This window comes from Odocoileus virginianus, chromosome 28 (genome assembly GCF_023699985.2).
Source record: "Odocoileus virginianus isolate 20LAN1187 ecotype Illinois chromosome 28, Ovbor_1.2, whole genome shotgun sequence".
Taxonomy (NCBI): domain Eukaryota; kingdom Metazoa; phylum Chordata; class Mammalia; order Artiodactyla; family Cervidae; genus Odocoileus; species Odocoileus virginianus.
Window position 1 is genome coordinate 24,521,873 of NC_069701.1, and position 27,966 is coordinate 24,549,838.

Consider the following 27,966-nt stretch of genomic DNA (forward strand, 5'->3'; position numbering starts at 1 on the left):
GCTTCCCGCAGGGAAGTGAGCCGGCAAGTTCGGGCTGAAGGGCCCACAGAGGCGCGGAGCGCCGCGAGTCCACGGCCCGAGGCGAAGCACGGGAAATTCGCGTGCGAGCGGACGGACCAGAGGATGGGCAGGCCGCGTGCGCCCTGCACTGCGCCCGCCGGCCCCGAGGGCGGTCAGGTGCAAGGGGGCGGGGGCTAAAGGCCACGGGTTGCCGGGTCGGGGCGGGCCGGCCGGCGGGGCATTTAAACCCCGGGGATTGTCAGCTCGGGACGCGTGCCCAGCTCCGCGTCCTCCTCCGCTCCGACTTCGCTTCGGGTACCGCCGGGCACGATGAGGTCCTCTCTGGCGCCCGGCATCTGGTTCCTCCGCGCCTTCTCCAGGGACAGCAAGTGAGCGGGGCTGGGGCGTGGGGGCACGGGGAGCGCCGGGCCCGGCGGCCTCGCTACTGAGACCCGACTCCGGGAGTCCCAGGACGCTTGTTGGGGTGAGGGTGGGGGGTTCTGGTAGGATCTGGCCGGCGGTCGGCGGGGAGGTGAGGTGGCACGTGCTCACTCCGCCTCTCCCGAACCCCTCCCTGGGACGCTGCCCAGGAGCGTCTCCGCCTTGTCCTTTCGCATCCTCACCTCCGCGCACACACACTCCCCCCTGGGGGAGACCCGACTCAGAGCGCCTCCTTTATCACCCGGGGACCCCCGGTTTGTGGACTAGGGAACCGAGGTCAGGGCGTGGCAGCTGCTGCTACGAGAAAGTGGCCATTGGCGTTGCCGAGTGTCCCATTTGGTCTCTTTTAGCCCTTGGATAGCTCCAAGAGCAGAACCTAGTGGTCCTGGAAGCTTGCCTTGAGCGGCTTCCCGCCCTGAGGAACATCCCCGGGGAGGACACACCTCTCAGATCAGGGGCCAGCTGCTTCTCAACTGGCTGGTCACCCCAGCAGCCGGCCAGCGACTTGCTCCTGACCAAGGAAGCTTGAGGAGGCCACTGGACCATCAGGTGTGTGGTGGGCTGGAGAGTTTTCAACCCACTCTTCATCAGAGGCCACACAATGGAACACTTGGCTTGGTCTACACCGTGTCTTTGTTTCCTTTTGTTTCACTTTGTGTTAGTTGCCATCGCTTGCAAATGATAAAACTTAACGTTAATAGCCAGATTCCTCCTTCCTCTGATTAGTAATATCAGGCCTAAATTCTAAAATTTTATCATTAGGAGTATTATCATCACCCTTTAGATGGGGTGCAAGCTCTTAGTAGGACCCAGCTTTGTTTTAAAACAAAATCCTGCACCCCAAAGCCCCTCAGTCCTAGGCAAATCAGGATGGTCACCTGAAGCACTTTCCAATTGGTGACAGCCCTCCTTGGGGACCTTCCTCATCACTGCCAGCCTTCCTCACTCATTTATTTATTTGGTATTTTTCAGAAAAAAAGTCAGGTGACTCTTGTAAGGATATAAAAATGAATATGTGTTAAAAAGATTTTATTTCACTGGTGATGAGGGTGCCTGAAGATGGTATAATTGGCACAAAAGAAAATCCAGGGAGGGGAGAATGGGGAGTTGCTGTTTAATAGGTACAGAGTTTCAGTTTAGGGAGATGAGAAGGTTCTGGAGATGAAGGATGAGGGTTGCACAAGAATATGAAAGTACTAAATGCCACTGAACTGTGCACTTAAGAATAGTTAAATTTTATGTGACAGACGTTTTACCACAATTTTAAAAAGAGTACAAAGAAGGTGCCCATTTAAGTCAGGAATATTGAGGCAAAACTGGTTGAGAGGGCAGATTATTGAAACTCTATCAGTTCATGGACATATTTTATATGACTTACTTGTTACTTACCATTTGATGAAATTCAAGGTCAGGGAAAGGCATGAATTAGATAACTTGGAGGGGAGGGCCGTCCTCTAGGCAATGCACAGTTTCTCAGAGAAGCACACACACATTTTTTTTTTTTCTGTCCTACAGTTTTCTCTGCTAGGATTAAAAAAAATAGCCTCAAAGAATGATTATTCTTGGTCACAAAATAAGGTTGGTCGTGTTAGGTTTGATCTGATTATCTGTATACATAATTTACTATGTTAAGTTCCCTTGGCTGGAAGTTTTCATAAGGGTTCTGAGACTGGACTTTTAAAAGCCTTCTATTATTTACTGTTCTGAGATTAGGAAGCCAAGCCAAGAAATTGTCTCCACTAGGTTTTACCTGCTGTACCTATACATTTATTAATAGACAAATTCCCTTCTTCTTAAGGTCCCCAAAATATCCTAAGATTCCTGGGCCTGCCAGGGAGTGAAGTCCTGATTTACCTGTAAGGGAAGACAGTAAACCAGTTTTCTTGGGAGGGTTTTGTATCAGCTGTCAATCTTAATTCCTTAAGAGTGGCATCAATATCTGATTAAACGAGTATCATTGTCAAATATAATATTCCAGGCAAGGCCTTGGTTGCAAAACCGAGTTTTCTAATTGTTGTTGTTCAGTCGCTAAGTCATGTCTGACTCTTTGCAAGCACATGGACTGTAGTCCCCCAAGCTCCTCTGTCCGGATTTCCCAGGCAAGAACCCTGGAGTGGATTGCCATTTCCTTCTCCAGAGGATCTTTCTGACCCAGAGATCAAACCCACGCCTCCTGCATTGGCAGGTGGATTCTTTACTGCTGAGACACCTGGTAAACCCGTTTTCAAATATGCTCTGGTAAAATAAAGAGGACAGATTCTTATTGAACTTTTGCAAATAACCATATTTTATAAAAAGCAAGGAGACAATAAAAGTTTCTAAATTCTGGGGAGTCGGGTTGAGAGAATAATGTATTTACAAATATTTTATTTCAGTTTACAAAAACAGAATCTCCTAAATTGTTATGGGTTACAGACATATTAAGAAGAAAGAAAAAAGAGCTTTCTTATATATTCAGAACACTGAACGCTATAATGTCACTGACATTCCAAATGTCAGTGACAATCATCCTTATCAGTTCATTCAGTTCTAAGTGATTAATTCTTATTCTGCTGAATCTTGGGTCAGCAACCTCATAAACCTGTCAGCTTCTTTACCTAAGTTTTGGAAATCCTGACTCAGTCCACAGGTATGTTCTTAAAGGTATCTGAATGATATCACCAAGAGTCTGTACCCACGGGTGTGTACCTGGTCCACTGATTTTGTGAGACAGTGCTCGGTTGTTAAAGATAAAACCTTTGGCTTATAGATGGTTGCAGAGCCTTTAGGGAACATCCAGAATAGAACAGAAACTATCTGTAAGGGTCAGGGATCTGAAAAGATATGGATTAATTTATTAATGATAATTTTCAAAAGTGAATGATCTGATGAGAAGTCATGATAAGAAAAATGCAGCTAACAGTGCAGTCTGGTTGTTCCTGAGGTATGTAACACACATGAAGCCAATCCAGAAAATATTAGACAGTGTCTAAAAACACACTTAAGGTTAATTTCAAAGAAGATGGTGAACATAATATCTGATTTTTAAGAATGGATAATTTTTATAGAGGAAAAATATCTCAAGATTTTTTATATCTCAGTATATATATTTTTATGTATTTAGAGATATATAGAAGTCCCAAGACATAATTTACATAATATGCCTCGGGAATACCAAGAATGTCAACTTAGACTTAGTAAGTCCAGGTGACTTAGTGGTTAAGAATCTGCCTGCTAATGCAGAAGACATAGGTTTGATCCCTGGGTCGAAAAGATCCCCTGGAGGAGGAAATGGCAAAGCACTCCAATATTCTTGCTTGGAGAATTCCATGTACAGAGGAGTCTGGCTGGCTACAGTCCATGGGTTGCAAAGAGTCGGACACAACTGTGCATGAACATACACCAGCAAGTCCTAAACATCTATGTTTTAATAAAGCTCCATAGGAAAGTCTGATGTACCTCCACAGTTGAAAGTCACTGACCTAGAAGATCCTAGACTCAAAATAAAGAAGTTGCAGTTTGGATAAGATTAGCTGAAGTCATGACCAGTAACAATATAGTCATCATCAGGTAAAACACACCAGGATACTGATCCGTAGAGACAGATCATGGACCATGAGGGTGTTGAGAAGTCTATAGAAATTTCTCATGCAACAAACCATTTCTGAGATACTTATATAAATAATCATATTCTACTTCTCTTTTTTCTCTTAATAAACAAAAATACATCTCATTACTGTATGTACAAATTTGTACCTCTCTGCTATTTATTGTTCCTAGTAGAGTCTTATTCATATATATTAACTATACCTTTTAACCAAAGGAACTAGTATTTCAGAGAAAATGAGGGGGCAGTGAGACTGGGTCATTGGAAGTAGCCTGTCCCACACCAGCATTTTAGAAGAGCTCAGAAACACACATAACTTTCTACAGCTGCACATGTCATTGATACACTCCTTAAAGTGTGAATCCAACCACATCTCCCAGGTTTAAGACAGATCTGAATTGAAATCCTCTCACCACTGTGTGCTTTTGTATAGTCAACGTCTCTGAGTGCCACCTACCCCTGCCCCCACATCAGTAAAAGTCAGGTGGGTTCTTGGGGGCAAAAGTGATCCATGAAGGTTCATGGCTGATGGAGAGCCCGCGGCAAGTGTTCCTTCACTTCTTTCTTGATGTGTGTAGGTTCGGACTCCTAACAAACACCCAACGTCATTGTAGTTCTTACTGTAGGCACAAGATTGTTTTGAACTCTCAGGCTTACAAAGATGATTAAGTCACAGTCCTACTTTCTCGGAATTAAGGATTAATCTGGAGGGAGGGAGTGTCCTCTCATTATCAAACTGGCTGCTTCCACACGTTCCCAGGGAGGACTTTTAAACAGAAGAGAAGAAAGAAGGCATTCTGGAGTGGGACCCTGGCGGGTGGGCTCCCCCCGAGCTCTGTACAGCAAGGATATTTGTAACACCTGCCTCATTCCGTACTTGTGAGGATTAAAAATTGTCGCAAGGTGAAGCAGGATGAGTGCCAGGCTCACAGTAGGCACTGACTCAGCATTAATTATTGACTATTATTCTACTTGCTTTTCCTACCATTCTGTACCAGGGCTTGTGTTTGTGGTCCACTGCAAGTTTTTCGATTGTTTCCCGGCCTAATTCCCCATTATAAGGATATAATGAGGCACAGAGAAGTTATGTAACTTGTCCAGCGCCACATAGCTAGTCAATGATTGAGCTGAATTTGAATCCAGGTTAACTGGACTCCCAAGTCCCTGGTCTTTTCCTTCTGATTAGAGGGTGGGAGGGAAAAGAAAACAGAGGCGTCTTGCTTGAGACAGATCACTAAATTTCTAAGGCTCCAGGTCCTTGTCATTAAAGTGGAAATAACAATGTACCTCTAGCCCAGGGCTTTGGTGAAATTGAGAAGACATTGAAGGCACTTAGCCCGGTGTCTGGAGCACACTTAGTACTTGGGAATGGCTTGGTGCTTGTCAGTTTCTGGAGGTGGGATTCATCTTCATTAGAAAGGAAAGGTAGCATTTGACTTGCTGGATCAGGAGGTATTCTGAGCAGAGGCCGTGGAGTGGCAGGCAGGGCAGGGAGGTCACCAACCTGGTCGCCTGATGGCGGGAGCCTGGGGGTCTGAAGGTATGGCCCCCATGGATAGGAGGCTGAGAGGCAGGTGGCACGAGCTGTGCCAGCAGAAGGCAGAGACTTGGAGGAGTCTCTGGCCAGGAAGATGGTACCCACCCCCCCTCCTCCGGTCAGACCCCTGCTGTGTCCGGCAGCCCCTCTGAGTACTCCCCGGTGCTGGGCCTGCCCTAGCCAGTGCCCTGCCCCTGTGCCAACCTCTGAGTGGGCCTGTCTGGGGGCAGATGGCAGTGTGGGCATCTTGCCAGAGAGATGACTATGGCTGCTGCACATGGGGCTGGGCCCATTTTCCTGGGACCTGTGGCGGGGAGAGGAGCCCGTGGGAGGAGGAGCAGGAGCCGGATGAGCAGGAAGGGGATGAGGCACCGGACGGGCAAGAAAGCAGGAGTTTCCAACTCCCTCGTGGCAGTCCTCCCCCACATTCCAGCCCTCCCGTGGGAGCTGGAATGGTGAGGCAGGTGGTGCTGCCGCAGGGACCAGTGGATCTGTCTGCCAGAGTTTGCTGAGGGCCTGCTGCCAGGTCCATCACAGCTCATAGTACTTACGGACATCTTCTGTGATATTGTTCAGTCCCTCAGCCGTGTCCAGCTCTTTGCAACCCTGTGGACTACAGCATGACAGGCTTCCCTGTCCTTCACTGTCTCCCTGGAGTTTGCTCAAGCTCATATCCATTGAGTTGATGATGCCATCCAACCATCTTATTCTCTGCCACCCCCTCTCTGATAGGAATTAGCTATCTTATTTATTTATTTGGCTGTGCTCTTTGTTGTGGCATGTGGGATCTTTCGCTGTGGCATCCGAACTCTTGCTGTGGCCTGTGGGATCTAGTTCCCTGACCAGGGATCGAACCTGAGGCCCTTGCCTTGGGAACGCAGAGTCTTAGCCACCGGACCACCAGGAAAGTCCCTTAGTATCTCATTTAAAGGAAGAGCGAAATGAGACTGAGAGGTGAAATGTTCTCTGCATTAATCCCCAGGGCCACCTCGATGACAGTTTACTGTCTCGCTTTAAAGAAGCTCAAGCAGAGGCCAAGAGGTGAGATAGCTGGCCCAGGGTCACAGTCACAGAACCAGAAGTTAAGAGTCAGCCTCCTGTTGGTCTAACGAACTTTTCCCTGTTCTGCTGTGGCTTCACACCAGGGTTGCCAGACGCTGCCAAAGCAGCTTTCTCTTGTCTTATTTTCGTGGTCCCCAGTATGGATGAGCTGTGATGGTGAGAGGCAGCTCCGAGAAGGAATGAGAGATCCTGGCGGAGGACCTGGAGGGCTGAGCCTGTCCCCTGTCCCCACTCCCGCACCCCCACCCCCACCCCGTCCTCAGACTCATCCCCAGAGAGCATGTGACCCTGGTCGCTCCCCTCCCCCCCAGCCATGATTGCTGTCTTCTCCCCCAGCTGCTCTGCTTCCTCTTCCTCTCTGCCGTTTCCCCTTTACGGAGCAGACTGACGAGCGCTTCCTTGGCTCTGGGTGGGGCACTCTGCCCCAGGGGCTGCCGTCTAATCTAGAAGGCAGCAACGGTTTGGGAAAGTTCTGTATGGATGGCCAAGGCCTTACGTCTTCCAGTTGGCGGTACCACCTGAGCACTGAAGTTGGGGGTGAGCAATTCCCGAGTGATGCCAAACTGGGGCCAGACACCAAGGGCAGAGTCGGTGAAGCCCACAACCCCCACCCCCCATCTCACAGCCCCCGAGTTGCTATGTGGGGTAGAGGCGAGGTGGACAGCTTTGGTGCTCCCGTTTTGGCTTCCGGCTCATGCCTCACCCCCTGGATCCTTCATGCCTGGGAGAAGGCATAGAGGAGGGTGAGCCGGGAGCCAGACCTCCAGAGACTCTCCAGAGGAGGGCCCCCGTCCTGATGCCCTGGCAGGACTACAGTCCTGCGACCATCAGTGCGTTCCACTGCTGCTGTTTGCATAGCCTCTCTGCAGAAGAGAGACCAACTTCCTGCCTACTTCTTCCAAACCCTGCCAGCTCTCACATGCTCCCAGAGGTTTTCCAGGTACCCACCTGACACCTCATGCTATAGCTGAAAGCCGGGTCTTTTCATTCCGTCTGAACACTCAGGGTTCTCCTGCTTAGATTCCTTCTCAAAACAAAGCAGTCTAGCAATCTAGCCTATAGTTTCCACTCTCCTAAAAAAAGATTATGATGTACTCGTTCCTTCTAGAAAGTCCTGGGCGGCTTGTGCTACTAGCCAACGACTTCCTTCTCTGGAAGGACCTTGGGACTGAGCCCAGAGTCCCCTCGATCCCTCTGAGCAAATGCCTGAGTCCCAGCTGGAGGAAAGGGCAGCACGTGGAGGATCCATCAGTCATGCTGCGCTCAGCTCCAGGAGGGCTTTGTTCGTCAGAGGCCGTCACGGACCTGGCCCGTCCCGTATGGCCTGTCTCCATCCCCTCCTGTCCGTGGGAAGCCCGGCTCGGGGGCTCTGCCCTGCGTGGTCTGTTCCAGCCTGGCCTTTTCCCACCAGGCTGTGTCCCAGTGGTGGTGGAGGACTTGGCAGGAAGCACAGTGATGGCCTCGTCACCATTGCCCTGGTTCTTACCATCCCCAGCCCTCTCTCCCTTCCAGATCTGCTGAGTCCCAGAACTGGCACATCCAAGGACAGGCCACCAAGTTCATCTCCTCAGGGCAAGTGCCAAGGTCACCAGGAGCCACAGCCAGCCCAGTCTCTCACGTGGCCAACCCAAATGGCCCTATACATCAACTAGCTGCCCCAGACTCCACTGAAGGCCTAGGCTGAGGCAGGAAGTGATAGGAGTGGGTCAGTGAGGGAGCTCAAGTCCCCCATGACCTGGGGCCTGAAATGGGAATGGGAACCGTCTGCAATGTGGTTGCAAAGCCAGGAGGGGGATGCAAGGACCGGGTGATGACCTGGTAGACGCTGGACGAAAGGGACCTCCTGCCACTCTCTCCTAAGGTCCCTCTCCTAGACTCTTTCTTATTTTCTATTGTTGCGCTGGTGGTGGTAGCAGGTCCTTGGGGTTTTGTTTGTTATCGGTCACTGCTTTGACAGACATTGTTCTTTGTCCCTACCTCAGAAGCATTTCTAGTGCAAAGTCTTAACGAGGTCCATAAAGCTATTAGCGTGCTCATTTGAAAGAGTAAGTTGGACTGTCAGCTAATAGTTAAGAGATAGCCAGTCCACCTCTCTATCTGACTTGGTTACTCAGTAACCAGTGCTGGGCAAGGGGAGGTGAGACTCTCGGAAGTGACATTTCTCACTAACACAGACTTGGAGGGTCCTGGGGTAGGCACCCCGCCTGGAACAGTCTGTGGGCCGTGCGGTGCAGGTTCCAGGGTCCCTGGCTGGCTTGTCCAGCCTGCCCAGCCCCTGGGCTGCCTTCCCTCCCCTCTGCAGCTGCCCTGGGGCCAGCTGGGTAAGGCCGGGCTCTGTGTGTGTTTTCCCCCTGCCCCCCTCTCTGGGGCCCCTTGGTTCTAAAAGAAGGGCTCGTGAGGGCAGAAGTGAAACTTGCGGCTTCCAAAGGCGTCAGGAGCCCGTCAGCTATCTTCCAGCGAGCTACTGTGAGGTCGCTGGCCTCAGCCCAGCCCTTCACTCCACCCATGTCCCCAGTCCCCTTTGAACTATGGCACCTTGGCCTTTTTAAGAGATGTCAAAGTGGAATGGAAAGCGAACTGGACGAAGGAGAGGCCTGGCTCCAAGCACGCTCTCCCCAGCTAGCCGGGCCCCTCTGGGCTCCTCCTGCCATCGTGCTGGGGTCCAGGCAAGGAGTCCCAGAGGAGGAGTGCCCAGCCCAGCATCACACAGCACTCTGAGGATCTTCTGTCCCACAGCCTCCCTCCCTGACTCTCCTGCTCTCTTAGGCGTCAGGTTTTCTACGGAGGGATGGGGTCAGAGCTGGGAGAAAGGTCAGCCAGGCCTCTGGGCAGGCCTGGAATCTGGCCGATCGGCATGTCTGTGGACCTCTGCTAAGCCTCCCCATCTACTCCAGGGCGGGCCCAGCAGGCCAGCCCGTGCTCTGTCCCCTTGCAGGCTCCCCGTAGGCACTCGTAGCCTCAGGCGTCTACAAAGACGCCTCCAGCCCAGGTCTGCACGCTGCGCCGGTGGGGAGGAGAGGAGTAGCCAGCCTCCAGACCCCCACCTGACAGGCACATCCAGGGCCTGGAGCCCCCACTGCTCAGAGCAGCTTGGTGCCCATCCCCACTGCTCAGCTCCCTTAACAGAGCGGCACGAGCTGTCTCCGCCCACTCCAGTTTTCCTTCCTCAAAACCTGAAATCATCATCGCTGTTGTTTTTGAGTGTGGACTGCGTGTCAGAAACCTGTAAGAGGTATGCATCATCTCATCAACCTATCAACAGCCCTGTGACAAAGGTGATAAACTCTACTTTCAGATGACACACAGGTGTAAGGAATGAAAGCAGGTTTCACCTGATTCCAGAGTCCAGGGCACCACCAAGGGTCTCCCTGGGGGTGGCCGTGTGCCTGGGGAGTGGCTGGCAGGATGAACGAGGCAGAGGAAGCCGGCCCTGCCTTCTGCAAAGAAGCCCGGCTGGAGTTTTCCCAACTCACCAGCAGGGCAGAGCCCTGGGTCCCCACCTCGCTGGTGCCCAGAACTCTGTGACCTAGAAAATCCCATCCCTCTTCACTGACGTCCCGTCACCCCAAGAGACAGTCCAATCTCGCCCAAGGCCCTCCATGACCTGTCCCTTTCCTCCTTCCCAGCACCCTCACCTGCCGTGTTTGGCTCAGCCCCACCTTCCAGACACCCTGAACTACACCCTGAACCATACAGAGTTCCCCAAACAGGTAGTGATATTCACGCCTCCACGCTTCTGCACACGCACTTCCCCTCTCCCTGGCCCTGCTCCCACCCCTGCCCGGGTGGACCTGGCTGCCTCCTGCCAGTTTGTGAAGACTGGGCTGAGACCTCACCTCCAGGATTCTTTCTTTCTTTTTTAAAAAAATTGTGTTGGAGTATAGTTGCTTTACAATATTGTATCAGTTTCTGCTGTATGTCAAAGTGAATCAGATAGATATATATATCTCCCCTCTTTTTTGAGTAGAGTTCCCTGTGCTGTGCAGTAGGTCCTCTTTAGTTACCTATTTTATACTTAGGGTTCCCAGGTACTACTGGTGGTAAAGAACCCTCTCACCAGTGCAGGACATGCAAGAGACCTGGGTTTGATCCCTGTGTCCGGAAGATGCCCTGGGGGAGGGCATGGCAACCCACTCCAGTGTTCCTGCCTGGAGAATCCCGTGGACAGACAGGAGCATGGCGGGCTGCAGTGCATAGGGTCACAAAAGAGTCGGACACGAGTGAAGCGAATTAGCACTCCCATCAGTAGTGTATACACATCAATCCCAATCTCCCGATTCATCCCACCCTCCGCTTCCCCTCTGGTATCCATACATTTGTTCTCTGTGTCTCGATTTCTGCTTTGCAAATACCCTTTTTCTAGCTTCTACACATGCAGGTTAATATACTATGTTCGTTTTTCTCTTTCTGACTTCCTTCACCCTGTATGACTGTCTAAGGTCCACTCACAGATTCCTCTCCTGACCCTGCCCCCTTCCCGGCCGGTCTGGGTGCCCCGCTCCGGAGTCCCGCAGGGCTGGCCGCCGTCTTTTGTAGCACAGTCACCCCGGTCCTTTACTCACTGCTGCCCCGTGAGCCCCGGCGGGCAGAGGTCTCTCTTACGGTTGGTTTCCCCAGGTCCCTAGCTCAGGGCCGGGCACGTGGTGGGATGCGCGTGGGGGTGGGGCGGTCCTGGCTCCATCTCAGGGAGACCGAGACGTCAGCAGTGGGGCCCGGCTGGGAGCGGTGGGGAGGAGAAGGGTGTCTGCCAGCGGGGCTGTACCTTTTGACCCCTCACTGACTCCGACCAGCTCCTGGGGCTCAGCGTGGCTGAGGGCAGCCTGGGCCTCACTGGCAGCCCTGTCAAGGGAGGACAGTCAGTGCCGGGGCCTCCGCGGGGCCCGGGGGATCTTTGAGGCCCAGCGGGTAAGCTCAGCAACTCAGTCCTGTCTGACTCTTTACGACTCTATGGACGGTACCTGCTAGGCTCCTCTGTCCATGGGATTTCCCAGGCAAGAATCCTGGAGCTGGTTGCCATTTTCTTCCCTAGGGTGTCTTCCCAAGCCGGGGATCGAACGTACATCTCCTGAATATCCTGCATTGGCAGGCAAATTCTTTACCACGGCACCATCTGGGAAGCCAAGGAGATCTGATTTATCACCAGGGTCACTGCGTCCATGTAGCAGAGAAAAGAGACTTGGCTGAGCCCAGGGGCGGAGGTCTTAAGGGTAGCACAGCAGAGACCTGAGGACCAGGGTGAGTGTTGCATTGTAGTCACGTGTCTTTGACTTAGATGTTGTCGGTGCTGTTCTCCTGTACATCTGATGAGGAAACCGGAGGCAAAAAATTAAAGAACTTGCATTTGGTTACACAGTTAATTAGAGGCTTCCCAGGTGGTTCAGTGGTAAAGAATCCACTTACCAATACAGGAGACCCAGGAGACATGGGTTCGATCCCAGGTTGGGAAGATCACCCAGAGCAGGAAATGGCAACCCACTCCAATATTCTTGCCTGGAAAATTCCATGGACAGAGGAGCCTGGAGTTGCCAAGAGTCAGATACAACTGAGTGCGCGTGCGCGCGCGCGCGCACACACACACACACACACACACACACATCTACAAAACTTGAAGCTTTTTTCCAGACAGGAAACTGGTGAGTGTTAATGTGCAGGGCTGTGGTTTTCTTCCATCCTTTGCTTCTTGAAGAAGCCCAGCTGGGCACAGTCTCCAAATCCTTTCACCCCCTCCCCCCATCTGCTGCCAGATTCTGAAAGTCCCTGATCCAGGAGTCATGAGCCGTTTACCAGTTGGAAAACATTGCTGCCACCAAGCTTGTCTATGCGGGTCACTGTGACAGTCCCTGGGAATAACCCCAGATTCCCTGGAAACTCCCCTGTGACCCCCTGCCTCCATGCACCCCGTGTCTGGAAGTAGGAGCCATACCATGCAGTAGAGGAGCCTGAAAGCCAGGCTAGAGTTGGAGCTTTATTCTTTTCTCCCCCCAAACTTTAAGCTTTTTATTTTGTACGGAGCTTCGTACTTAATGGAATGGAGAGCCACTGGGAAATGTTCAGCCTGGTGACAGCAGGGTACATGTACCTTCATTCTCTTCGGAAGATGAGCTATGAAGCAGTGGAGAGATGGAGATAGTGCAGGAGTCCAGGGGCGAAGTGAGAAGGAGCCTGGCAGCCCAACCTGATTTCAGCCTCTGATGTAACACCCTTCATTTCACAAACCCGAGCCTCTGCAACATGCTTGTGGGGAAGTGATTTGGGGTTTGGAGTCAGATCGCTAGAGAGGGCAGACCGAGCCTCCAGTGTCCTGGCTCTTTGATTCAAGGAACCCAGGGATAGAATGAGGCTTCTCCCCTTCTTCCCCACCTTCTCCAGGGGATCTTTAAGAAACCAAGGCTCTGGCCTTTCTCCTGGGCTGGAGTCCACACTGAGCTCTCTTCTCCATGTACTTCCTGGCTCCTGGATGCTGAGTCGGCTCAGCTGATGCTCTGCTGGGGAAGCAGTGACTCAGGAGGACATGGGGGGCCCTCCCCCAGATCCTCAGGAGAAGGAGAAGAGTGGGGCGGGCAGTGGAAACTTCAGTGGTGCCTGGCTGACCTGTGTTTTCCACCCCAGATCAGTGCACGGGATGAGAAGCGGGGGTGGGAGAGGGCTGTGTGATGCGTGAGCCACAATGGAAAGAGTGAGCCTTCTGTCTGGAGGAATGCACTAGCATGGAGCCAGGCAGAGGACCTGGGTCCTGTCAACCAGCTTTTTCCTGCTGCCACATTTCCCTCTGTGTTTTGGACTCTGCTCCTGCTGGGCTGTAGCAGGTGCTATTTCTGCAGTGTTCTAGGCTTCTCTCAGACGGTAAAGAATCTGCCTGCAATGTAGGAGACCTGAGTTTGGTCCCAGGGTGGGGAAGATCCCCTGGAGAATGGAATGGCTACCCATTCCAGTATTCATACCTGGAGAATCTCACAGACAGAGGAGCCTGGCAGGCTACAGTCCATGGGTGGCTGAGTCAGACACGACTGAGCAACCAACTAGGCTTACGAGGAGTAGTTGACCTCACTTTAAAGATAGACCTTTTCTGGAAGTTTGGAATCAACATGTACACACTGATACATTTAAAATGGATGATGTATATGTATGACTCAGTCCCTTTGCTATTCACTTGAAACTACCTCAACATTTTTAATCGACTGTACCCCAATACAAAATGTTTCTGGTCTTAAAAATAATAAAAATTTTAAAAGTAAAATAAAATGGATAACTAGCAAGGACCTACCGTATAACACAGAGAACTCTGCTCAATGTTATGTCACAGTCTGGATAGGAGGGGAGTTTGGGGGAGAATGGATACATATATATGTATGGCTGAGTCCCTTCACTGTTCACTGAAACTATCACATTGTTCATCAGCCCTACCCCAATACAAAATAAAAAGTTTTTTTAAGAAGGAGACACTTGGCATGCATCATCCTCCTACCAGCTTCCACCGTTTCCGGTATTTAAACACAGTTCTGTCTCCCTGCACCCCCATCTCTCTCCACACACACACAGAGGCACCCTGATCTTAGGGAAGACAAGGAGAAGTAGAGGCGATGGGCAGTGACAAGAGCCGCAGAGGGCACTCTGGTGTCGTCTAGGACGCTGCTGCTGGCCCAGCTCTGTTGGGAGGCCTCTGTCCTCGGGAGCAGGAACTCTGAGCGCTCTGGCCTCTGGGCACCTGTCCCTCCCCTCCCCTTGGCCTCTGCCCCGAGCAGCTTGTGTCTGGAGGGGAGCGTTGGTGGTGCTGCCAGAACAGGCACAGGCGGACTGCTTCCTGGACACAGTGGAGACAGTAGGCCTGGATTCCCTGCTAACCCAGATGCCCACCTTCCCCTGCAGGTACCGAGCCTACATCCTGCTCATCACCTTCTTAATCTACACCTGCTATCACATGTCCCGGAAGCCCATCAGTGTCGTCAAGGTGAGTCTGGCCCGGGGGTAAGGAAGAATGCAGGACTGCTGGCCTCAGCAGGAATACGGAAATACTTCAGTAGAACAGCCCAGAGCTCAATGAAGCACAGTCCTTGTCCCTTATCTTGGTCTCCAAGTCTGTCTCCTCCCCCTTGGCTGACTCCCACTTTTAGCAGTTCTTTTTCCCAGGAGAGTTTCCTGGGTTTCTTCACCAAGAGAGCAGTGTCGGGGAGTTGGGGGTGGAACCAGAGAGCAGGCACCTTGGGTCCCCCGGGTGCTGCTCGTAGACACCCCTTGTGCTTCACCGAGTCTCTGCCCTGGCCCCTTGTCCCCAGAGCCATGCCCGCCTGACCGGGTGTCAGAGGAAGATGCAGGGAGTCCAGGAGGGAGGGGCAGTGGGCTGGTGTGGTGGGGAGGGGGTTACTGGCTTAACCCCTGACCTGCGCACCCGTCGCCTCTCCAGAGCCGTCTGCACCACAACTGCTCAGAGGTGATCCAGCCCCTCAACAGCACCCACAGTCTCAATGACACCACATGGTGCAACTGGGCCCCTTTTGGTAAGAGCGGGGCGAGCGGCTCCTCTCCACGCCTGCTCCCCATCCAGGCCCGGAGAGACAGCCAGCTTTCTGTCTCCCCGGTCCGCCTACAGATAAGAGCAACTACAAGGAGTTACTGGGGGCCGTGGACAACGCCTTCCTCGTGGCCTATGCCATCGGCATGTTTATCAGGTAAGAGGCAGAGCCTGTGTTGTCCTGTAGGATGGTTCAGAACTGCCGCCTCCTCTAAACCAACCTGGGGCAGTGGGGTCAAAGAGAGAAAGTTGTTGGAAATGAGACAAGCCTTCCTGTCACCCGTAGCTGGCGTGTTGCCGCTTTCACCCAGCCTCCTCCTTCACCTGGATGACTGCCTCTTTTAGTAACTCTCCTGCAAAGGCCTTCCTGGATCTCCTTTTGAGTTTATTCACTCAGATGGCATGTCAGCAGTGTGGCTGGAATATGGTCTGTCCTGGACAGGGGTCCTTCAAGGATAACCTGAAAGCTGAAAGCCCAGCATGGCTTTTATGTAGCAAGCATGATGTTTGTTCCCAGGAGTTGAGGATGACTGAGGCTGGCTTCTACCTCTAGAGAGCTCACAGCCTAATGGGGTGACCGATACTTCAGCAGCTGCGTTATAAACAGTACAGTGGCTCTGAGACAGAGGCGGCTACGTATGGAGCTCCGAAGAGTCACTTAGTCTGAGCTGGGATTAGAAAAGAGGGATCAGGAAAGGCTTCTTGGAGGAGATGACATTTGAACTGATGAAGAGAAATTGGACTTGGCTCATTTGAAAAGAGCCTGATGCTGGGAAGGATTGAAAGCGGGAGAAGAAGGGGACGACAGAGGATGAGATGGTTGCATGGCATCCCCAACTCAATGGACATGAGTTTGGGTAAACTCTGGGAGTTGGTGATGGAGAGGGAGGCCTGGTGTGCTGCAGTCCATGGGATCATAAAGAGTTGGACACGACTGAGCAACTGAACTGAACTGAATAGAAATAAGAGTCTTCCCCACTGGCTCAGTGGGTAAAGAATCCACCTGCGAGGCAAGAGACACAGGAGACTCGGCTTTGATCCCTGGGTGGGGCAGATTTTCTCGAAGAGGAAATGGCAACCCTCTCCCATATTCTTGTCTAAAAAATTCCTTGGACAGAGGAGCTTGGTGGGCTACAGTCCATAGGGTGGCAGAAAGATAGACCCGACTGAGCATGCTCGCACAATGGAGGCATGGCTTGGTGAAAGAAGGCAGCTGTAATTTGAAGCAGCATGACTGCACAGGGGAGGGGGTGGACTGGGGGACTCATAACAGGTTTCCCAACATGCAAAACGCAGGAGATGGGGCCGAAGAACGAGGTCACTGTGTACTAGGCTGTGGGCACAGGAGAGCCACCGAGTGGGTGTCATGTTCAGATTTACATGTCAGACAGATATGAGAGGCTGACGGAGGTGGACCTGAGGGAGAGCAGGGCTGATCGGCTTCTCTGGTAACTCAGACGGTAAAGAATCTGCCTGCAATGCAGGAGACACAGGAGATGCGAGTTCAATCCCTGGGTTGGGAAGATCCCCTGGAGAAGTGAATGGCAACCCACTCCAGTATTCTTGCCCGGAGAATCCCATGGACAGAGGAGCCCAACTGGCTATAGTCCATGGGGTCCCAAAGAGCTGGACACGACCGAGTGACTGTCACTTCACTTCAGGGCTGACTAGCAGGTCACACACAGGAGCAGATCTGAGAGCAGCCCAGCTGGGCTTGGAGGAACACCTAAGTTAGAACAGTATTATTAATAACAGAGATGGAGAGAAATGACATGCTGGAGAGAAATAAGAGGAGCAGTGGGCAGATCTTGGAGGTCGCTTGTGGAGGGTGGGTTGCAGGGACAGGAGACTGAGGTAGCTCGTTTCTGGCTTGAGTGGCCAAATGTGGGGATGCCATCCAGTCCGCTGAGTGGCGCAGACACAGGGCAGGGTCTGGAAGGAAGGCAGAGGAGTCCAGTCTTTGGAGTTGTTGACGGGCAGCTGTTTGGGAGGCGCCGCCGTCAGGATGTCCAGAAGGCATGTGGATATGGTCCTGAGAGAAAGTTCAGGGCTGCAGACACACAGCTGGGTCGTGTACGTGTACAGACGTGGCAGGTAAAACCATAAAGGTGATGCAAGAGAAAATGCATGAGCTGGACTGGTCAGCCAAGGGGGAAGAGGAGGGTCGCGGGGATGTCACAGAGGCCACTCTGCCAGGCACGTTGCGAGGCGCGTGGTCAAAGCAGAGGCACCTAGTGGCCACACAGAGGTCCCTGGTGGTCACCTCGGCAATGTTTCAGTAGCTGTGGGTGGGGCCCCGGGGGAGCCAGGAGGTGGAGGGCAGGGCTGCGAGGTAGCGGAGATTAACCACGAACCCACCTCTCTCTCTGCAGCGGCATTTTTGGGGAGCGGCTCCCCCTCCGGTACTACCTCACAGCCGGGATGCTGCTCAGCGGCCTTTTCACCTCACTCTTCGGCCTGGGCTATTTCTGGAACATTCATGTGCTCTGGTACTTTGTGCTGGTGCAGGTACGAGCCTTCTCCGGCTTGCACTCGGGCCTCTGTCCCTGCACAGACCCAGCCGCCCCGGGTCACGGCAGATCCCCAGTCGGGCTCCTTTATCACACTGCGGGGTCCCCTGCCCACAGCCAGGGCGGCCTCGCCGGCTCAGGGAGTCTGCACTGAGCATCAGCCTGAGGTCCCTGGAGGCGCCTGCGAGGCCCGGTCTCTGCCGTGGGGGCCTGGGGTCAGAGGGACATCAGCTGGTGGGTGTGTGCACGCGTGTGAAGGAAGGCGGGGCATAGCGTGGATTCTGGAGGACCCCCCATGCCAGATGCTGCACCGCTCAGTCCAGGGGCCTCTGTCCCCCCACTTTCCCTGCAGATCTTCAACGGACTCGTGCAGACCACGGGCTGGCCCGCCGTGGTGAGCTGCGTGGGCAACTGGTTCGGGAAGGGCAAGTGAGTGTGACCAGGGAGGAGGGTGGGCATTGCCTGGGGGCGCTGGGCTGGTGTGGGGGCGGGAGGTCCCTTGTGGCCTCTGATACGATTTTAGGATCAAAGATTAGAAATAAGCCTCTGTCCTGCTGACTTTCACAGGCTGGGATACAAACGTTTTAGTGACTAAAAGCAGTGAGCATTTTCATTGCTGAGGTTTTAATCCTTAAAACCTGCCATCTTCGTTATGCCTTTTGCTCATAATAGATGAATTTCCATTTTGCATGAAGACAAAAATGAAGCCTATAAAACTCTCTCTCTCTGTGTGTGTATATATATATGTATATATGTATAAATAATACATATACCCATATATTTTTAATGCATATATATGTATATGTCTTATATATTTATTTATTTTTCCCTTGAACTGGCTTTTGTGCAAAAAAAAAAGTTTCTTTTGGGCAGAGTTTCTCAACCCTGGCACTGTTAACATCGTGGGCTACATTTGGGGCTGTGTTAATTCTTTGTTAGGGGGCCGTCCTACACGTTGTAGCATTTAGCAGCCTCTACCTGCTAGACACCACCAGCACACTCGGGAGTGGATCACCAGAACTCTCCAGACAGTGTCCGTGTGCCCTGGGGGCAGTCACCCTTAGCTGAGGCCTTCAGAGTCACAGCCTCAGGGCTAGAGAAGAAAGGGCAGGGCTGTGGCCCTGGGACAGAGGGGAGGCAGGGCTTGCTCAGGGAGCTGGGTGGGGAGCAGGACACGCCAGGCCTGGCTGTCACTCGATGCCAGCCAGCCTTGCCTCTCCTCCCTGACTGGGGTCTTTGGGCACGGAGGCTGCAGGCATCCAGCTTTTCGCACTTGGCCGGGGCGGTCTCCGTGAGCCCAGGACTTCTCTTCTTACCTCTCCTGCTCTTGCCTCCCTGCCTCCCTCCCCGCCTCCCCTCCAGGCGGGGGCTCATCATGGGCATCTGGAACTCCCACACGTCCGTGGGCAACATCCTGGGCTCCCTGCTGGCTGGCGTGTGGGTGGATCAGCAGTGGGGTCTGTCCTTTGTGGTGCCTGGCGTCATCACCGCCATCATGGGCATCATCACCTTCTTCTTCCTCATCGAATGTGAGTGGACCCCCTCCCTGCCTCCCCACAGAGCCGGAACGGAGCCTCCCAGTTAGGTTCTGGGAGATGGAGGCTGGTCCCGTGGGGGTCGCGGGATTGGAGGCCCAGCCATGTGACTCAGGATGGACAACCTCTCTGAGCCTCAATTTCTCATGTGGGACACCTGCTCACAGACAGACACGTGCTCACAGACACGTGGGAGAGTGTCTGTGAGATGTGTGTCAGGATGCCCAGCAAACACTGGCTCCTCTGAGCCTGAGAAGTGGGTCATGCTTGCTGCTTTTTTTCTGGCTCCCTGACAGATGGCCCCTGGAGTCATGGCCGTGGTCACTTGTAAGCAAGAGAACGAAAGTCCATAAGGCTCCCTTGGTTAGGAGACCTAGGCCTCAAAGGTGGTCTCCGGAGCCCCAGCTCCCTCATGCTGGAAAGCCCACGGGCCTCCTTGGGGGTGTGGGGGTTCACACGCCCTGCAGGATGAGGGCCTGGTCTGCTGGCAAGCTTCTTAGAAGGTTTTCCTTTCAGACCCAGAAGACGTGGACTGCGCTCCGCCTCAGCACCACGTGAGTGTGGCCCCCAGCCCCATTCCACTGGGGGCTGGTCCCAGAGAGGCCTGGGGAGTTGAGGAAGGGCCTGTGTGTCCAAAGTTGGGCCCGCAGGTGGCTCCCTGGCAGGTGGTGAGTCTGGTCCAGGAGGGGGGCCGCATACCTCATGCAGTCCGTCTCATGTGGGTTGTCCTTCCAGCTGGTGGGGGGTAGTATGTGGACGTGCCCCCAGTCAGGGCTCTTCTCTGCTCAGGGTAATCCGGAAGAGAGCCAAGACCGCCCCGAGGACCCCGCGAACGGACCCCACTGTAACAAAGAGAGCAGCCTGGAGTCAGCTGTCACCTGCTCCAAGGACGCAAGCGCTCAGCCTACCGCCATCAGCTTCTTCGGGGCCCTGCGCATCCCGGTGAGTCATCTGTGGACCAGAAGGAAGAGAGAGGCTCTCTAGATTTTTCTGTTGGAGATGGCGACGCTCAGGGTGATCCACAGTTTGCAGAGTTTCTTTACATGCAGTGCTTGGGGGTGGGGGCCCTTCTGGGGAGGGCAGTGTGGCCAGACGTTACCCTGGCATTCAGGCAGCAGGCACCTTGCTGTACCTGAGACTGGCGGCGTTCTAGAGGCCGCTGCGCGTGGTGGGCGGTGGAAAGTGCTGGCACGGGGCTCGGCGGCCACGGGCCCCAGGCTGTGCTGCCCACCCTCCCATCTGCCGTCTGCTGTGCTCCCAGGGCGTGGTCGAGTTCTCCTTGTGTCTGCTGTTCGCCAAGCTGGTCAGCTACACCTTTCTCTACTGGCTGCCTCTGTACATTGCCAATGTGGGTGAGTTCACGGGGAGACGAGGGGAGAGAGGAAGGGGGCCTCCAAGGAGGAGGCCCTCCACGCGACGTCCATGGCTCCACGAATAGGCGGAGTTTCTGCTGAGCCTCCCCTAGCACAGAAGAGAAACTTTTTTCTTTAATGGGAAGCTAAATTTTGCAGAAAGCCTCCTAGTCCCTGACTGATTCCAACCACTTTCCCTCACTTGGCACTCAGTCGGGGTAAGGAACTTAAATCCTCTCTAAGGTCTACTCTGGCCTCAAGTGTAGGCGAAACCCTGCTTCAGGCCCATTGGCTCATAGATGGGTGGGATTGGAGGGTCCTGGAGAAACGGTCTGCCTTCTGAATGCCTCCAGGAGTCTCTCAAGCCTCCCCCAGCCCAAGGAAGAGGGCCTGGCAAGCAGCCCCCGCTGCTGGTAGCCTGGTGGGAAACGCCATTCTCTTCCCAGGGGCTGCCGGGATACTCGGGCCATTGATGCCCAGTGCCCAAGTCTCCTGGGCTGCCCACCTCGTGCACTTCCTGTCCCCTGCCTCTGTCCCTGCCCAAGGATGGACAGATGAGGAGAGGTCACTTCGGTGGTTAGAAAAGGATGTTTACGTCCTGTCCTGGGTCTCTGGTTGTCCCCAGGTGGGGCTGCTCTATCAAGGAGCAGGTCTGCCCCCAGAGCCCCAGAGCCCCGCCAGGGTCAAGGACCTCTCAGCAGGGCCACCGGGCTCGCTCCAGGGCCCTGGGGGGAAAAGCTGCCGTGCACACGGTACACTGGGGCCACAGGATGCCATTTGGATGAGTCAGGGCCAAATCTCAAGCTGTAACCTGCCCCGTCCCACCCTCGCCCTGTCTGCATCTGAGGGGCCTCCCCGCAAGACAGGGCGAGAGCCCAGGGCGGCCCTGTGGACACTGACTCTTTGTTCTGTGGCCTTGATGCTGGCCACATGAGTCAACCTTGAGAGCTGGGCAGCCAGTCACGCTGCCGGGCGCCCCTCTTTCTAATCCCAGGGCAAGGTCAGGGGCCTGGGGTGCCCATTCTCCCCGTGAGCCTCCTTCCTGGCTCTGTTTATCAGCAGACACCTCAGAAGGGGGTGACACGCTCCTGTGGGGGCGCGCTGCTTCGTCAGGGGCAGGCAGGCATGTGGCTGGACGGGCCGAGGCTCAGATAGCGCCAGGGTGCCCCCCCGCTGGGACAGGGTCCTTGGGGGCCAGATCCCAGTGCTCTCAGAGGTCAAGGCCATCCGACAGGGGAAGAAGTCAGTACCGGCCTGGGGGCCAGAATGGGCATACCATCCCAAACTGCTGCCCTCACCTGTGACCTTGGCCAGTCGCTCCCCCCCGGCCCCCAACTCCTTCCTCTGAAGAAGGAGGCAGTGATCCCGGATCAGGTGTTTGCCGGGACACTCCTAGCAGTGGCCCTCCGTGATGTCTGCCCTGAGTGCCCAGGTCTGAGCACATGCTTCATTTTCCACAGTTCACTTCACTGCCAAGGAGGCTGGGGACCTGTCCACGCTCTTCGATGTTGGTGGCATCATAGGTAAGGCCACGCCCTGCTGTGCCTCTCAGCTGCATCCACCTCTTCTCTTGTCGGGTTGCAGAGATAAGGGATAGGCTCCAGTGGGACGAGACCTAGGCACGTGGCCTCAGGGGGAAAAGGTGGCATCCTGCCCAGGTGTCCCTCCCGTGAGCCATGGGTACGGGGACGGTTGCAGAGGGAGACACTCTGCTGGCCCGGGGTGCCCCCGTCGGGCTCGTGCTGGGGGGACTGCTGGGGCAATGCTCGGGGGTCCCCCGTGCCTGGGGCGGCAGTGTGCCCGTTGTGTTCCAGGTGGCATCTTGGCGGGGCTCGTCTCTGACTACATCAATGGCAGGGCCACCACCTGCTGCGTCATGCTGATCTTGGCTGCCCCTATGGTGCGTAGAACCTCAAGGTCGAGGGCCGGGAGCTGGGTGCACGCCCGGGCATCACACACACACACACCCGTCTCTTTGCGTGTGTGCAGCCCTGTGCACGGCCAGGGGAGGAGAAGCCAGGATCAGCCCAGGGAAAGGGATCCAGGCTGAGAATTTTGGAAAAGGACTAGTGGCTCTTTGACCTCAGTGAGAGGCAAGGGATGTCAGCTGCTAAACTTCCTGACGAGGGAAAGAATAAGAGGCTGAGGTTTGATAGGAGAGGAGACTTCTGGGGCAAAGGGAAACGATGGATTACTGCGTGTTAGACCCTGCCTCCCTGGGACGCTTGAGGACCAAGAGGCCAGGGTATGAGAGGAAAGAGAGGAAACAGGGCTTCAGGGGTTTCCAGCCTTCTGGGCTCCAGGCTAACAGAGGCGGCCCGCGGGGAAGCCAGCCTGTGACCCTGCCCCCTGCTTCTCCTCTCTCAGATGTTCCTGTACAACCACGTTGGCCAGAGCGGAATCGGCATCTCCATAGGTGGGGAGCGGGCGCTGCCCTGGGGACCACACGAGGCTGGCTTGGGGGCACGGTGGGCGGCCTGGGGAAGTGGAGGTTCTCGGCCTGGAGCCTGGGGGACGCACCCGCTTTGGGGCAGGGGCTGACGGCGGCCTCTCCTCTCTAACTGGTCATCCCCATCACCACCTCAGTCATGCTGCTCATCTGCGGAGCCCTGGTCAACGGCCCTTACGCGCTCATCACCACCGCTGTCTCGGCTGACCTGGTGAGCAGGGCTCCCTCGGGGACTGGTCAGGGCCTCTGTCTCCAGGCTCATCTTCCCCACATCTGTCCCCTTCCCCCAGCCTGCAGAGAGGAGATCCTCAAAGTCCTTCAGAGTCTGCCGTGGGTCCCCGTTTCTTCCCAACTCCAAGCCCTCATGGCTCCCTTTCCCCAAGCCAGCCCCTTTCCCGGTCCCAGTCCTGCTCAGGGCACTGCCTCTTAGTTCAGCCCCCACCCCAACACCCCAACTCTGGTGTCTGTCTCCAGGGGACGCACAAGAGCCTGAAGGGCAACGCCAAGGCGCTGTCCACTGTCACAGCCATCATCGACGGCACTGGATCCATAGGTCTGTGACTCTCGCCTTCCCGAGCCTGGTCTCGGGCAGAGTTTTAGGTTGGAGGGCGGGGCCCCTGCTCCGGGCCCTTCTCTGATGCAGTGCTCCGCACAGGTGCGGCTCTGGGGCCTTTGTTGGCCGGGCTCATTTCCCCCACGGGCTGGAACAACGTCTTCTACATGCTCATTGCTGCGGACGTCCTGGCCTGCTTGGTAAGAGTTTGGGGGCACACAGATGGGGAGGGGGAGGGGTCCCCTCTTGCAGGCCTGGAACCTGGGGCTCCCAAGTGTCGGGATGATGAGGACCGCTTCCCTTGCGCGAAGCACTCTGCCTCCCAGGGGTGACCCCCTTCGGAATGGCCCTGTGAACAGCCAGCCCAGCGGTCACCTAGTGCTGGGGACTGGCCACATGCTCCATGCTCGTGTCTCCCTCCCCTCCTCCCCCCAGCTTCTCTGCCGGCTGGTGTACAAAGAGATCCTGGCCTGGAAGTCATCCCTGGGCAAAGACAGAGGGTAAGTCCTGTGGAGGGAGCACTGGAGCCCTGTCCACCTGGCCTCGCTCCTCCTGGGAGTGAAATCCATCGCTTGGGGGCTCTGCAGAGAGTCTGAGCCCAGCTCCAGCCCCGACCTCAGGGACGCGGCCCGCGGACCCCGAACGTGCTCCGCGAGCCCCGGCCTGGCCCCCAGCTCCACTAACCTGTCGTCTGTTGTCCCATGTCTCCATAGCTCTAATATGGCCCTAACCCACGCGTGATAGTCTTTTCCTCAAGTCCCATGACTTTTGTGAGTATTTCCTTCAAGCCTGTGACTGCGGTGCTCTTAAGAGTGCATGCAAAGCCTCTCTCTTCTCCAGTGTGATTTTTCTGATTTTCCTGACTTTTCTGACTTTCGCTTTTTCCTTGGGGGCCAGTTCCAAAGATTTGGACTCTGGGCGGAATATGGTGCTCGGGAAGTATTTCCTCAGAGGCCGGACCCGCTGGGAAGGTTGGGAGCCTCTCCTTATGGAGAGTGACAGGGTTTGGGACGGACCCCCGCCCCCACCAGGAGAGAGGAGGTGGCATCTGGGGAAATCGTTTTTACTCTGAACTCGGACGCTGAGCTGTCTGCCCTTCCCAGAGTTCAGAAACCGAGGGTGTCTGGCCCGTCTGCCTGGGGTGTGCCAAAAAAAAAGCAACTGCGAAGCGAAGCCTCTGGAGCAAAACCCCAGGCTGACCTGAGGTGCGGTCTGCCTGTCGCCCAGCGGTGGTGGGTGTAGAGGTGGCTCAGACAGGCTCGCGGCTGAGGCCGGGCACGAGAGGCTGGGCCGTGCAGCTGGTGCTGAGGCTGGGAGTGTTCTCTCGCGGCCTTTCTGGCTCTCCTTAGGAAGCTCTTGCTCGTGAGAAGCGGCCCGAGCGATGGACCCGGTCTGGATGGTAGACGTGAGGGAGAACCCGCTGGGCGCCTGGGAACCGGCGCCGTATCTGGGGAGGCACTTCCCTTTAAGGAGGGCATCATCCCAGCTCAGGGAGAGTAACCTGCAGGGCAGGAGGCGTTAGCGGGGTCTCTGTCCTGCCCTGCCCCGGAGAGGGAGCAGACGATGGCACCTCAAGACCAGTGCTGCTTCCACCTGCTGCCCCCTGCCGCCCCCCCAGGCCAGGCCTGCGGGGACCTGGGGAGGAGAGGGAGTGAGGCAGGAGAGGAGGAGAATGATGCATAGTGAGCGTCTAATCTAGGCGTTGACTTGAGTCTGTCTAGCTGTACTGGCGTCCGTCTCAGCAGCCCCGAGAGGTAGAGGCAAGAGAACGGTGGCTCAGAACTCACGGGACACACCTCAGGGCTTTAGCTCATCCCAGCAGAGCCCGCCTTTGGTCCTAGGTGTGCGGGTTCACTGCCGTCTGCATCATCAGCGGGTATTTCTCTGAGGAAGGCCTGTGTCGGGGGCGCGGAGGAGCCTGCTTGGGCACAGAGCCAGGGCTCGGCACCAGAAACCCTGGACAATCCTGCCTCCTCTGCTCGCCTGCTTCTGTCGAACCTTGGCACCTTCTCTGAATGTCCGCGTCCTTATGTGTCCAATGGGGGTGCTCTTTCCTAAATACCTGATTGGGTTGGTCTCAGGCTGAGACACGCTGGGATAAAATGGCTTTGCAAAGCCGTCAGTCATGGTACAAACACTGTAAAGTTTTTTGAAACATGATTCTGGCTTGGTGTTCCCTGCTGAAGAGGTGACGGGGAGCCCTAATGACAATGAACAGGATGAAAACCAATTACTGGGTTGGCCAAAAAGTTCATTCGGGTTTTTCCATATGACATCAGTTCAGTTTAGTTGCTCAGTCGTGTTTGACTCTGTGACCCCATGGACTGCAGCACGCCAAGCTTCCCTGTCCATCACCGACTCCTGGAGTTTGCTCCAACTCCTGTCCATTGAATTGGTGATGCCATCCAATCATCTCATTCTCTGTTGTCCCCTTCTCCTCCTGCATCAGGGTCTTTTCTAATGAGCTAGTTCTTTGCATCAGGTGGCCAAAGTATTGGAGCTTCAGCATCAGTCCTGCCAATGAATGTTCAGGACTGATTTCCTTTAGGATTGACCAGTTTGATCTCCTTCATATGATGTTATGGGGAAACCCAAACGAACTTTTTGGCCAGCCCAGTATTAAGGGACCCAGTATTAAGGCAAGGGGACTTGCCTTCCCTGTTCCCACTGTTGGGATGGGAGCCAACACTTATTAACCAGTGTCTCACTTTCTCTTTCACTGCCTCTGTCCTCATGCAGGTATAGAGAAATGTGAGGCCCCTGATCAGAGCAGAAACATGGAGGGACCTTGCCGGGTCCCAAAGTGCCCCCCCACACAGATGGCTGAGGCAAAAAGTCCCTTGACCCAGCACCAGCCAGCCCAGCCCACGAGGCTTCCAAGGGCTAGGAGATGCTCCACGAGAAGGGACCGCCAAGCTCGAGGACATGGAAGACTCAAGGGCCTTACTGGAGAACAGAGGGAATGCAGCGTGCTCACCATACTGAGAAGGCATCTTGAGACCAAAAACAAAACGCTCAGGCAGCTCCGTGCGATCTGTGGATCAGTTTATTACAGGGTCACTTACAGGATGGGGTAGGGTGGACAGCGATCTGGGAGCGTCCCCATGCTGCCCAGGGGCCGTGGGGACGATTCTATGGCTAACCTGGGGGACAGGGAGGCAGGACATGCATTCCTAAGTGAAGATTTATGAACGCATAACCAGTCTTGTGGGTGTTGGGAACACGTCAGAGAAGGCTTCCATCATTGTTTGGGGACTAACAGAGCATAGAGGCTACCTGGTCCTAATGGGTATGAAACAGTATCTGTTAACGTCCAAAGCCCTTGATAACAGGGTGATAATTCAGCATACCGTACAGTCCTGAGTAGGCCCAGCGGAAGGAGGGGAGAGACTATGAAAATCCCTGATGGTGTCAGTTCCGCTGACAGTGATCCAGGCCTGAACTCTGGAGACCAAAAGCTGGAGGGATTGGGGCTGAGGGCTGTCAGCATTTTGGGACAAGGAGGGGTCTGCTCAGACTCTTCTTGTTCAGATTCCAAGATGGATAGCCAAGGTTCAGTGAGGCGAAGGCCTGGAAAGAGTGCCTCTCCTTCTCATGTTAAACTTGAACCTCTGTAATCAGCCTGTAGCTGAAAGTGTGTATTTCAGAGCCACCAGACCTCTCTTTGTCCCTTATGTCCACAAGCCTGTTTTCTCCATGTGTTTCTCCACGTTGGTACCCCTACTTCTACCCTCCATTTAATCCTGTTTCTAACTCCTGACCCATGTTGATTAGAACATTATCGCTGTATCCTCCAGGGAGAGGCAGGGCGGGGTGGGGGGTGCCACTCCCAGGCACAGCCAGCCCGAGTGTGAGGGCTCCTTGCCTCACTCTTGTCCTGGCCCTCTGTGTTCCCGGGGCAGATGGCTTATCACGGCAGTGCTGTGGGGGAGTTGTGTAGGGCAGTGGGCGGGGGGGCATGACCCAGAGTCCCAGTATGTTATTAAATATTTTGATAATGAAATGCCAGTGGTTACTGAGTGTTCACTGTTGGCCACCTTGAACCCTTGGATCTGCCAGGCAAGCTCTTGGCATCTCTATCTGCCCTCTGACACTGCTTATCAGCCCCTGTGCTGATATCTGTTGTCAGCTGCCCCTGCGCTCACTGGGGCTCACGTGGGCTGTTGGCACAGCATCCCAGGACCTCAGGGTGGTGTGCTTGCTGGGTGCCCAAAACTGGGGTGTTCACGGCAAGCGTGCCTAGAGGAGGCAGTTCAGTCAGTTCAGTTGTGCAGTTGTGTCTGACTCTGTGACCACATGGACTGCAGCATGCCAGCCTTCCCTGTCCATCACCAACTCCCGGAACTTGCTCAAACTCATGTCCATTGAGTCAGTGATGCATACAACCATCTCATCCTCTGTCATCCCCTTCTCCTCTTGCCTTCAATCTTTT

At 54.6% G+C, this 27,966-nt stretch overlaps 1 protein-coding gene across 4 annotated transcripts; it reads left to right on the top strand.

Moving 5' to 3' along the window:
* The first annotated feature begins 211 nt into the window (after window positions 1–211).
* Window positions 212–27,537, top strand: SLC37A2 (solute carrier family 37 member 2). 4 transcript variants are annotated; one of them, XM_070457342.1, is made up of 20 exons: window positions 213–389; window positions 11,656–11,861; window positions 14,493–14,574; window positions 15,028–15,121; window positions 15,214–15,292; window positions 17,508–17,643; window positions 17,998–18,074; window positions 19,008–19,174; window positions 19,697–19,734; window positions 19,970–20,122; window positions 20,442–20,532; window positions 21,993–22,055; window positions 22,347–22,432; window positions 22,900–22,948; window positions 23,119–23,192; window positions 23,456–23,534; window positions 23,637–23,734; window positions 23,970–24,034; window positions 24,248–24,304; window positions 26,274–27,537. In XM_070457342.1, the coding sequence occupies exons 3-19, from the start codon at window positions 14,545–14,547 to the stop codon at window positions 24,273–24,275; spliced, it is 1,407 nt and encodes a 468-aa protein (XP_070313443.1). In that variant the 5' UTR covers window positions 213–389; window positions 11,656–11,861; window positions 14,493–14,544; the 3' UTR covers window positions 24,276–24,304; window positions 26,274–27,537. The 4 variants fall into 4 exon arrangements, with proteins under 4 accessions (XP_070313442.1, XP_070313443.1, XP_020750614.1 ...); XM_070457341.1 differs by lacking the exon at window positions 11,656–11,861 and having other exon boundaries at window positions 212–389; XM_070457343.1 differs by lacking the exons at window positions 213–389; window positions 11,656–11,861 and adding an exon at window positions 6,998–7,163.
* Window positions 27,538–27,966: the final 429 nt, after the last annotated feature.

Coding starts and splice junctions, on each gene's coding strand:
- SLC37A2 (XM_070457341.1), top strand. CDS start 331: ATGAGGTCCTCTCTGGCGCCCGGCATCTGGTTCCTCCGCGCCTTCTCC. Junction 14,575..15,027: donor AGCCCATCAGTGTCGTCAAG/GTGAGTCTGGCC, acceptor TCGCCTCTCCAG/AGCCGTCTGCACCACAACTG. Junction 23,735..23,969: donor CGGACGTCCTGGCCTGCTTG/GTAAGAGTTTGG, acceptor TCCTCCCCCCAG/CTTCTCTGCCGGCTGGTGTA.